This window comes from Eulemur rufifrons, chromosome 15 (genome assembly GCF_041146395.1).
Source record: "Eulemur rufifrons isolate Redbay chromosome 15, OSU_ERuf_1, whole genome shotgun sequence".
Taxonomy (NCBI): Eukaryota; Metazoa; Chordata; class Mammalia; order Primates; family Lemuridae; genus Eulemur; species Eulemur rufifrons.
Window position 1 is genome coordinate 70,746,798 of NC_090997.1, and position 12,420 is coordinate 70,759,217.

A 12,420-nucleotide genomic window follows, 5' to 3' on the forward strand; every position below is an offset into this window, starting at 1 on the left:
GTTCTGGAAGAGATTGATGACTATGAAGAGCCAATGTCACAGAAGTTCTGTATTCTTGGAGTTAGAGAAAATAGAAGTACTTCCAACCTATACTGTGGCTCTTATTACTGATAGAATACTTAATAAATCATAATTTTTATTCACCCTAACTGCTAAAGCAGCTTTCAACAGTAGTTAATAAATCATCTTCAATTTTTATGCTCCTCAAATTCCCCCCTTTTTTTAAAGCTACTGAGTTCTTCATTAGGCATTCTATGTTAAGTAACCCCGGGAGGATTAAATAATGAAGACTAACCAAAGTGCTTAATATGAGTGAATGTATACAATGTATTAAATATATGCCAATTATAAAACACCCTTTTTACTACATGAAGTTCCTTTTACACTTCTTAATTAGAATGCCTCATAAAACTGCTGACTTGGCTAATAATTCCTTAAATCACAATATGGACTTCTTAGGCATTTTTAATTATGAGCTGAAAACCTGTAGTTGACTAGATATAACATTCAACACTGCTAGCTGACTACAAAAATAACACGTCTCAGAGAACAGCATTCTAAATATTCTAAAATTACTATCATCTCAAACCACAATTTATAAAAATAATATAGTACATTTATGTCAATCGTTATTCATGATGTTAACACAGTCATAGCCAAATTTAAATAGTTCTGGCATTTGGCAGACTTTAATGAACTAACCAGGGTCACAATATAAATACATTTTGAAACATGCAGCTCTTCACTATCTTAAAAAGCATGACTAAAAACACTTGATTTAAGGGAGTTAACAAAAAAAAAAAAAAAAGCTCAAATTTCACCAAAAAATCATGCTTTTCTTTTCTTTAAAAATAAAATACCTTAGACAAAATGCATTTTTATCCTATTTAGAACTCTAAAGGCCTCTAACATCCAGAAGATTAGCTTACCCCTTCAAACATAAGATGCATATTTCTATGAAACTTTATGAATGATATCCTTTTGGTTAATTTTTCTTCTTTAAGAATTCAGCTTTGTAAGACTTGTCATTTTCTGGTATCATTAAAATCACTTCTGAAATTCTACTTGGACTATTTTTTATCTTCAACTATTAGGAATCCATCCTGATGAATTCTAAAAGGAGAAAGAACCTTCTGCAGTTCTCCAAAGAGGCCAATACCTTCCTCAAATAACGGATGCAAAATCCCAACTATAACTTAAACATGATAACAAACTGGCTGAGGGAAAGTAGGCTGTCCCAAGGTGCTTGGTAAGATCTCCTCTCAGTAAAGACTACTTTTTATCCTAGGTGTCTAACACAGGGAAGAAGAAATTTTTGTTACAACCTTTCTTTATAAAATCCTATCTCCCACCTTCAGGACTTTGCCTCTGCTAGGAGTCCACCATCCAGCGAGCTTGCTAGATCCATCTCCCGGTATCTCTTACACATCTTAGGCCTCCAATCTCTGCCTTCTTCCTAATCCTGCTCCTTTAAAAACTTCCTTATTCTATACAAACTCACAATGAGGAAATGCAAATAGTCAACCAACACAAGAGAAAATGTTAATCAATGAAAGGCAAATTAAAAATACAAGTACTGTTTCATCACCTATGAAATTCATAAAGATTCAATAGACTAAGTTCATTTTATTATAGGAGGGAATATAAATGGTTTTTTAGAAAGTTATCCCTCAAAATATACCACTATCTTTCGGCCCACTCATTTACCCTTCTAGAAATTTGAGAGGAAATCCTACTTACAAAAGTGTGGGCATAAAAAGTGAGATGGAAACCTACTGGACAAGTGTGTTTTATCTCAGCATTTTTTACAAAAACAGAAAAATGGAAATAACCTAAATGTACAGATCCAAGGAAATGGATAAATAAAGTATGATGCTTCTATGTGATTATGCTAACATCAAATGACACTTCAAAAGAAAATTTAAAAAACACACATATATAGTATGGTTATAACTGTGGGAAAAAAAAAAACTTCCATGTTGGGACAAAGAAGGGGTAGTGTGGATTCTACTTGTCACTGAGTAACAGAGCTGTGAAGGATTGTTCCCCACCCCCCCCCAGGATGCTTTCAAATTTTTCTTTCCCAAGCAGGCATTAGTTTTCTTTCCCAAGAAGGCATTGTGTTAATAAAATAACACAAGGAAAGATACTTGCTTCATCTACAAATCTATTCTATCCCTTGCTAAGACAAATCTCAAAGTATAATAATTTCTGCTGAGCAACTTTAGTGATATACCTTTAACAGCAGCCTTTAAGAAGCAATATATCAATGAAAGGCAGACACTAGCAGTGAAATTTCAGGCAGCTGGGAACGAGATTTTGAGACTGGGTACACACCCCTGTGCTTCCCTAATCATTCCACAGGTCTGGGCTTTTGCCTTTTGCCTTATACCCTGACAGAGATACAGTGAGGAAACACACCCTTTTAGTACAGTAGCTTCAGCATATATTCCTATGAAAGAGAAACTAGGGTTAGACAATCATGTCCCAAATATCAGCTCAGGAAAGCTGGACACGCCACCTCCAGCATGGGCCAGGATCCTTGGCCTCCAACCTCGGAGATCTTCTTGTTCCTTAGAAGAATCAGGTGTTCCTCAAGGGACCTTGAGAAGACCATTCAGTGAGGATGGATTTGGCAGAAATGGAGACCCCAGCAATAGCTCGTGGTCTTTGGATGGCTTGAGTTCATGTCTCATGCAGTCATTAACAGGCCTGTGCACACCAATTATTGCCACACCCTTTCCCATAAACTCCTAGCATAGGTAAACAGGCTTCCCCACCAGCTTTGCAACAAAGATTGTTTCAGACTGTGGTGGGCTGTATTATTAAACCATCCTGTCAGAATTTAGCCTCCTTCTTGATCAGATTTTCATCCTCTCCTTTCCATGCCTTCTTTCCTACTAAGTCGCTCGCTCATACTAAACGCTACCACAAGAGGGCCTGGAGACAGGACAATCTAATTAGCAACTCACATAAAATACAAGAAAAATGCAAATGAAAGTTAATATAATATGGTATGAGCATCACTTGTACAGAGGATGTAGAGCAATAGTGACCACAAAGTAGCAAAGCAAAAGAGGGGCCGGGCTTCTAATAAATGGAAGATCCGGGGAGATGAAGGGACTGAGAGAAAAGCAAGAATGAAGGAGCCAGTCTAGTCATAAAAGTCAAATAAATACAAAGGATACCTGTGCTTTTTAATTTTATTAACTCTGTTCCAGATTATCTGCGGGACTGCTCTCCCCTAATGTACCTAAAGCAGCTGCCAGAGTATTCGTGACAGAAATGAGTGCTTGTGACTTTTAAATGCTCTTAAACCTTAATCTCATTTGGTTTTCTTTCAAGTACCTAATGATCACAGAAGTCTTTATCAGGACTCAGTGCGGGAGGGGCAGTGCTGCCGTGTTCCAGAGCAAAGGAATTAGCCCGTATTGCTTTCTCAGGCAATCCCTTACCAAGCAAAGATGTTCCAGCTCCCTCTAGGATGGTCTCAGCAGGGCTTCTGGCAGTTGGCCTGCCACTTAGGGCTGAGGAGGGAGGGCCTGGCCGGCCAGTCTCCAAATCACATGTTCTCATTAGAGTCAAGATTATCCCAGGCAGAGCGGGGCCTGGGCGCTTAGAAGCAGTTCTCTGTCGTTTGTGCGCTGGCAGATGCTCAGTGAGTAACAGCTTACAGGCCCTATTTCTCATATGTAAGACGGAGTACTGAGCCAGAAATCCCAATAAATCTAAATTCAATGTGAAGCTCCTGAAAAGGCCAAACTCTCTGAGCTACAAAATACAATTGATTTATGGGTGCTTTGACTATCAGGTGATAGACTGAGTTCTGATTATAGAATTTATCACAATTATATAATTTTTGTCAAGCCTAAAATAATTTTCGTTCTCATTTCTTAAAAACATTTCTGCAAAGACAAAACAGATTAAAATTCACTTTACTCAGTATCTCTGTTTGGGGAACAATTTCAGCGTTTAAGGAGGTAACTCGACTATGACTACTCTGAGAAGATGGTACCTTCAGGAACAAGCACATTTGACTATGAAAAAGAGACAAATTAATTCTCTAACACATATTTTGTGTTTTTTTTTTTACCTAACACATATTTTGAAGTACAGAAACTGAAGAAAATATATGTAGTAAATATATAATTTTAAAGATACCTAAGGTTTTTTGGAATTTGGCAGGAATCTGAGAGTTGACAGTAGCACAATAAAATCATAGCTATCTGGAAAGATCTTTTTGATGAACTGGAAATGTAACCCTGTAAGCACCAAAATTTAATTTTAACTTTTTTTTTTTAGAGGCAGGGTCTCACTCTGTAGCCCAGGCTGGAGTACAGTGGCATAATCATAGCTCACTGCAGCCTCCAACTTCTGGGCTCAAGCAACCCTCCTGCCTCAGCCTCTTGAGGTAGCTGACACTACAGGCACCCACCACCCACACCCAGCTAATTTTTATTTTATTTTTTTATTTTTTTAGAGATGGGGTCTTGCTATGTTGCCCAGGCTGGTCTTGAACTCCTGGCCTCAAGTGATCATTCCCCCCCTTGGCCTCCCAGAGTGCTGGGATTACAGGTGTAAGCCACCATGCCCAGCTTAATTTTAACTATTTTTGATAACCTTTTGAAACGTCATTACTTCCCTGATTTATTAAACAGTATATGATCAACATAATCTTGGCTTGATGGCTTTAGGTAGTGACCAGTAATAGTAATAATTGCAAGTAGCATTTATTGTGTACTCATTGTACACCTGATACCATTCTAAGCGCTTTGTGTGGATGATCACATTTATGCCTCAGGATCCAACAAAGGGAGTACTATTATCATCCCCATTTTACAAATGAAGAAACTGAAACTCTGAGAGATTAAGTAATTTGTAGAAGGTCACAAAGTCAGTGAATGGTAGAAGCCAGATTCAGAGCCAGGTAATCTGAGTCCAGAATTCATCCTTTCACCACCACATTGCTCCAAGTGGATGGGGCAAGACAGGGGACAGAAATAGAGAATTTCCAGAACCTACCTGGGTGGAAAGAATGGCCCATAGATTGGTGTGATTTTTAAATGTATGTCTACATTTTAAAAAATAGTCCTTTAGATTAGCTGTCAATTCTTCTGTTATCCCCAGTGCAATGTCAGAAAAGCACATTCATAGTTTGAGAGAGGTCCCCCTAGTCATCCCACCCCTTTTCTCTGGGTGCCCCTCTTCACCCTTCGTATGTATATACAGCAACCCTCTCTCTCTCCCTTTCTCTCTTCCTTCTTCTTCTACACTTCTCTTTATAAAGAATGTTTAACTGAATGATTACAAATGCCTCTGCTTCCTGCAGAGATCTTTATAAAGAGAAAAAGATCTGGCTGGGCACGGTAGGTCACACCTGTAATCCTAGCACTCTGGGAGCCCAACACAGGAGGACTGCTTGAGCTCAGGAGTTCAAGAGAGACCAGCCTGAGCAAAAGCGAGACCCTGACTCTATTAAAAATAGAAAAATTAGGCGAGTATCGAGCATTCTGGCCCATGCCTGCAGTCCCAGCTACTTGGGAGGCTGAGGCAGGAGGATCGCTTGAGCCCAGGAGTTTGAGGTTGCAGTGAGCTATGATGATGCCACTGCATTCTACCCAGGGTGACAGAATGAGACTCTGTCTCAAAAAAAAAAAAAAAAAAAAAAAAAAAAATGTCATATCAAACTTTCTCTTTCCCTGGGTAGCTTTACAAAGAAGTTTTCTAAACCATGCTACTAGTAAGATTTTTAAAAATTACTATAGTTAACTTAAAAACTATTTTGATCCATGGTTGGTTGGAAAAAAAAATAGTAAGAGATCAAATTTATAATACTACAGAATTGCATGTGTTTTATACTCACTCTACATTAGGGTCTTCAAATAATGAATATGTACAGTCAATTTATGTACTTATTTGGACTTTTAGTTAGGCTGCAAGCCCTGTGGGGGACGGTGAGCAACACTCACTGAGGATTGGGACTTCTGTTCTGAACTCGACTCTGCCACTAAATGGTGATGTGATTTACTGAACAATCTTTGTGTTTTGATTGCCTTTACTGTAAAATGAATGAGCTGAGCTATCTCTAAGATCTCATCCAACTACAATACTTTGAGCATATGCTTAGTTTTAAAAATCAGATATTTAAAGTTACCACTTTTACAGCATATTGTTGATAACAGAAAAAAATAATAATTTGCAGTTTGTATAAAGGGACAGAAGACAGGGAATTAGAGGTAGTTCAATTATTAAACACCAAGCAAGGCAGTGGGCTAAGAATACAGAGGGAAAGTCAGGATTTACATTCTCCAAAGAAGGAATCTCTTTCCTAAACTACCAAACATAGGTTTCTCCTTAACTATTTTTTACCTACTTAGAGGAGAAGCTGTTTTGCTAATCATTTCACAGTATCTTTGGAGCTCACAGTCGCTGTTCCTATTTGACCAATCTAAACTCATCTTTGACAAACCATGTTTATGATTTTGTAGATTATAAAGAAATTAAGAGGCCACAGGTGCTAGACTAGGCTGGGGGCATAAGCATGTTCCAGTGCAATTCTGATCTACCCTGTATATATAGACCTTTTCCCTGACACAGATTTATAGGTATTCCTCCTCTTTGACCTTGGAACACATGCTTTAAACTCTCTTTAATAAAGAATTTGCACTATGATATGATACTTTATGAAATAATTTAAGACTTTGTACTACCACAGCTTATAAAATCTAATTTAAATATGTAAGTTTTCCAACGAATTCCAACAAATTCAGATCTCAAAGGTACTTTTTACACATGCAAAATACTTAGATAAATTTCTCAAGATGGTTTAGTTTGTTAGCACATCTAAGAAATACAGATGCATTGATTTGAAAATGCATTTTTTAAAAAACTTATTTTCACACTTTTAACTAGGTTCTAAGTCCTATGTACAGCTTCTTTGTATAAGTCTTAGTTGCCTGATAAGAGAAAGACAGAATACTCCTCTTGGAGAAATTATCAATAGCTTACAGAAAATTAAGCTGAACACAATTAACTCTCCATTAACAATCTTTTCTTGCTTTTGCATATTAATATTCAATAATCAGCATCTATTCGAATACTTATACTGTTGAAATCTTAATTTATTCATCTTCTTATTAAAGAGAGAATCCTGTACAAACACTCCACGCCCTCCCTCCTCTGGGGAAGGGCCCCTAGGTGGGGCAATGCCCCACTGGCCTGTGTTCAGCAGGGAGCAGAGCAAGGGTAGCAGAACAGGCAAGCATCCCAAGGGTGTCGAAGCTCCTTTGGTCTGGCTTTTATTAATTTGTAAATATTATTTTCCACATCAGACTACCCATACAAATAAACTCGACAGTCAAGTTTCAAAATAAAAGTGTTTTGTTTCATTGTAACCTGTCAAGGTAGATTATTCCCAGATCTGATCTTTACCAAAAGGGTAAATTGTCAATCATTAACATAAATTATACGCTATATACCTAAGGTTAGTATAAAATATAATAACAGTATATTTTAATCACAAGCCATCAGTATGAAAATTTTCTTTAAATTTATGATTATACAAAAATAGGTCTGTAATAAAAAACTAAAGTATTGTTTGGAGAAACTGAGAGAAGACAACTGTGATCCCACAGTTGTGGGGTCCTAAAGCTTTATGTGATAGATCCAAGGCTGCCAGCCTGCATACACTCCCAACCCCTACTGAGGTTGGTAAGGATTCCAGTCTGAGAAAGAAGGAATCCTCTCTGACAATTTGACTGTCTTCAGCCTCTACTGTTTAGGATCCCCCATAATTTCAGAAAATGAAAAATAAAATGTTAATCCTCCAAACTGGATTAAGATCCTAATCCTAAAGGACAAAACAAGCTCATTGTATAGTCTAAAAAAATGCTAAAAATGTTTCCTGATTTTAAAAAAGGGGTGGGTAAGAGGGTAAATGGACTATTTTTCTAAAAATTCCAGTGTGCTCTTTTAAGTTCTGTGCTTCATTATTCTAACATTGCTTTTTAAAGCTAAGGACAACTTGAGTACAAATTTTAAGAAGATCAAACTTATTAAAATAAATATGTACTACGTATTACAAACTTCAATAAAATTCAAGGTGTTTACAAAGTTTTCATAGGGGTGGGGAAAGAAAATCTTAATTTGGTATTAAATCAATCCATCAGAGTAGTGGCAGAGAGCACTTAACACCATTTTGTGAAAGGTGCTAGGCAATGTCCTGTTTGAAATTAACAGATTATCTTCCCAAAGACACAAATTTGTTAAAAATTTACTGCAGTGCCAGAAACATAAGTGTGTTCGCAATATAAAAAATAGTACTGACTGCTTTTGAACTAAATTTACAAAATGAGTTGAACTCAAATTACAGTCCAAGATCCCAACACGTCAGACTTGCCTATACTTTATAAATTTTAACAATAAAAGAGTTAGTGCATTCACATGTGATAGAGAACGTAAGTATAAACAGAACTAGGAAATATAGGATCAATAAAGAACAAAACCAAGGCTAAGATCCACTGTTCCATGACAAGAAGTCCACAGATTCCTGAAACTGAATCTAAATATGCAAAGTTCAAGTTCAATGCCCTAGTCACAATAGGCAACCACTCTTTTCTCTCTGAAACCAAACATTTACAGCTTAGTTTTTAGAATAGCATCATGAATTACTTTTTTGTTGTTGTTTTGGTTTGCAAAGGAATACACCTGCCTGAACTAATCTGATGGAAAATCATAATCCATTTCTTCCCGTTAGTCTTTGACTAAACAAACACTGAAGCTAATTATGCTGGCTCTTGTGGGTTCTCCCGGCACCACGTAATTTTAAAGAACACTTTTAGTTCCACCACTTTATGCAAGACTGGGCAGTTTCAAAACACCTAGGTGCGAAGATGTGAGCACATTATACAGAGGCTACATAAACTTCCTTCACGTGGTTAATTAAGACCTTGTGATTTAGAGACACGGATAACATGGATCTAACAGGGATGGATATGCACACAATTAATACGCTGTCCTGAAGTGACTGCTACTGCCCCACAGCTTCTGCTCTGAATATACTTTTAATCACTATGGGTCAGTACCAACAGCTTTTTAACACCTATGCATCTTTAGCACTTAAAACCTTTTCCTCCGACAACTGTGATCTGCCCTAACTGGAAGCTCAAATGAATTTGGAAGTATGAAATGTGTAAATTACACTCTTCAAATTTAAGGGAAACACAAGCAGATACAGATCATTTGGGATTAATATCCTACGGTTTGGGTTGGATATTTTTAAGAAGCCTGGGAGGATGTTTAGTAAGAGGCAGAGCTTTGTTCCACCTTCCATGTTTGGTAACACTGACAGGATTTCATGGAGAAGGGAAACTGCTAGACAGAAGTTGTCCGGGTGAGTAGAATCCATTCCCCCAAGTCTGGGTGGGATCTATGCCTGAGAAGGGGTCCCAAAGAAGCAGGAAGGCTAATGGACGGTGGAAGGAAGCTATCTGCATGGGAGGAATGAAGGCATTCTTCCCAGAGTAAACTGAAAGAAATCCAAATCCACTTTAACTTGCTCAATTGCAGCTTAAACAAGTTCATCTGGTGTTACATTATAGAGTCACAAATCCTGTGACAATCGTGCTGCCTTCATTCTGCAACCACTTAATCTAAACACCTCTTCACTACCTCAAAATTCTGTTCACTCTCTGAAAATGGTATCAGCAAGCTTCCTTTCCTGATTATCTACCCAAGATCAAAATATTAATACAAAATTTATTTTCACAGAGATTCTGTGTATTATTTTTTAAATGGCAAAGATATTACTTCCATTCATAATGTATTTTAGAAAACTGAATCAAGATTTGAAATGACGTGTGCTTTTAATATGGTTCCTACAGCTCTTGATTGTGTGTAAAACCCAGCCTGGCTCAGTTTCACACAGCGGGGTAGCCCTGGAAGGAGGCACGTCCATAGAGAGCCAAGTGACAGGTGACTGGGAGAAAGTCCCAGCTTCCGGATTCAAGTCCTGACTCAGTCACTGACTGGTTCTGGAGCTCTGGGCCCTTCAACTTTCATCTTTAAAATGACAGCCTGAAATGATTTTTAAGGCCCCCTTCAGCTTTAAGCTGGTCATGAACTAATCACGTTACGAGTTCTAACAGAAAACTACGAGAAAGTACCAATACTTATCAAAGTCCATGTTTATTCTAGATTAAGTTTGTCATCATTGTGCTGCTGTGGAGGCGAACCTGTTGCATCACATGGAATACCCTATTGCTGACTGTGCGCTAGAAATACAAGAGGGAGCAGACAAGCTTTTTAAATTTTCATTTTTTAAAAAAAGTAAACAATGTATCCTCCCATGCTGGGAAGTTCTCGAGTTTCACCTTTGGTCTGAAAGTACACACTGAATGCCACCTGGCAGAATGGGGTCACATGACTGAACGCGGGGTGTGCTGGCCTGCCATTAGAACCTTTTTATCAAACGCCTGATTGATGCTTTGCATTTACATTCAAGTTTCGTTTTAAAGCCACGTCCAAGCCTTATTAGGGGCTGATTACTACCTTCGCTGTTACTGTTCTCAGGGATAATTAAACGAGTAGCGGCCAGTGAAGGAGGTGGTTTGTATATCACCTGCCCATGTATTTATCATACCTACCTCGTATGGGTTGTGCTCACCAGAGCAGAGCATGCAAGTTAAAAGCAACAACATTCAACCTCAGATCTTAACTGGTCACATCAACTATGATACTGAAAAAAAGGAAATGAAAGAGCCTTTGACACAGCACCTGGTGAAAGGCGAAAACCTCCATCTCTCCCTACACTGTAATGCTGTAGCCTTAAGAGTTTCAAAGGTCTCCAGTTTCTCCCAGCAAAACACGGCCGTCGAGAGGGATTTCTGGCACCGTGCACTCACCTCTTTGATCTTTGCCCTCTTCTCGCGGATGTCGGCGTCGGCAGGCTCCCGGCTCTCCACCCCGATGGGGGGCACGAAATTCACCTGGGGCAGTCCCCTGAACGGCTCCTTGTCACGCAGCTGGTCCTGGGCCACCTTCTCCTTCTCCAGCAGGATGTCTCTTTGGATCTCCTCGGGCAGCTTCTGCAGGGTCTCCTTGGCTTCCCTGAGAGCCCGCTCGTGGTTTTCGCGGATCCTGGCCAAGTTGTCCTCCAGGGCGGCTGACGGGTCCCGGGGCGCGCCCTCCTCGCGGCGCCGGGCTCGTCCCCCGGCCGTGTCCTCGACGCGTGCCCCGGGCCCGAGCTTGTGGTCGGCGGCCGGCTGCAAGGCGGGGCTGGAGTGGAACAGAACCCCGCTGAGCAGCTTGGAGGAGTCCGGCAGGAAGAAGATCGCCCCGAAGCAGAGCGTGATGAAGGCGCTGAACACCAGCAGCAGCACGAACTTCTCCGTCAGGCGGAAGGCGGCGGGGCCCGACCCCTTCCTGCCGCCGCCGCCGCCGAGCCCCCCACCCAGGCCGCCGCCCGCCGGGCTGCCGAAGAGCGGCAACAGGCCCCCCACGGGCATCGCTCCGGCCGCTGCCGCCGGGCCGCCGGCTGTCCAGTGGCCCCGCGCCGCGCCGCTCAGCAGCCAAACTTCGCCGCCGCCGGGCGTCAGCGGCTGCGGGGCCGGGTCCTGCGCATCCAGGCCGCCCAAGCCCCTCGGCTGGGCTGCAGGTCTGCCCTGGGGAAGCAACTCCCCTCCGGGTCTTCTCCCCGGGGCGGCTCCTTGGGCAAACAGGCACGCGCGACAGACCGCTGGCTGCAGCCCCTGCGGGAGAGAAAACAGTAAAACGTAGTAATTACGATGATGATGATAAAGTTTCCAGCGGGTCTCCGCCCTCTGACGCCTCGCGAGCTGCCAGGACAGCTCCCTGCGCGGAGTCCGGAGTCCGGCTCCGGGCACCGCCCTCGGAGCCCACTCTTTGGACTTGGGGTGAAGTTTCGGGTCCCGGGGGAGGGTGGCGGGGTGTCCCGCGTGCACGTGGGGCAGGGCCGCGCGCGGACACCTCCTGGAAGGCGGGCAGCGCACCTCTGGGCAGGAGGGGCGCAGCGTGAGCGGGGGACTCGTCAACTTCGCCCGCTCCCCATCTCCGAGCTGAGACTAGCTGCCTCTTTTTCCCGGGCGGCGGCTGAGCGCGCTGCGCCCCGGCGCGGCTCAGGTGGGCGAGCGCGCCGACCTGCGGGCGAGCAGCAGCGAGCAGGGCAGCACGATGCCCTCCGCTGCGGCCCCGCGAGCACTAATATCACTGCCGGTCTCGGGGCGGTAGGAAACGAGGGCGGTGACGCGTCCGGAGAGTGACGGCGCGGCCTGGCCAATCACGCGCTGCCCAGGGACCCGCGGGGGCGGGGTCGAGGCGGGGAGGGGGCTGCGCGGGGCGGGGAGTTTACGGGAAGCGCAGCCCGGCAGGGGCCCTGCCGGGGGCGGGGAGGGCGCGGGTCCT

General features: G+C 42.2%; 1 protein-coding gene across 1 annotated transcript in view; it reads right to left on the reverse strand.

The window, feature by feature from the left end:
* Positions 1-12,218, reverse strand: part of MAN1A1 (mannosidase alpha class 1A member 1) — a 160,336-nt gene extending 148,118 nt beyond the window's left edge. Inside the window, exons 1-2 of the mRNA XM_069487757.1 lie at positions 12,009-12,218; positions 10,902-11,747 (exon numbers count right to left, since the gene is read on the reverse strand). Coding sequence (XP_069343858.1) covers positions 10,902-11,504 — 603 coding nt within the window. The 5' untranslated portion in view covers positions 11,505-11,747; positions 12,009-12,218. The remainder of the gene's footprint in view (positions 1-10,901; positions 11,748-12,008) is intronic.
* Positions 12,219-12,420: the final 202 nt, after the last annotated feature.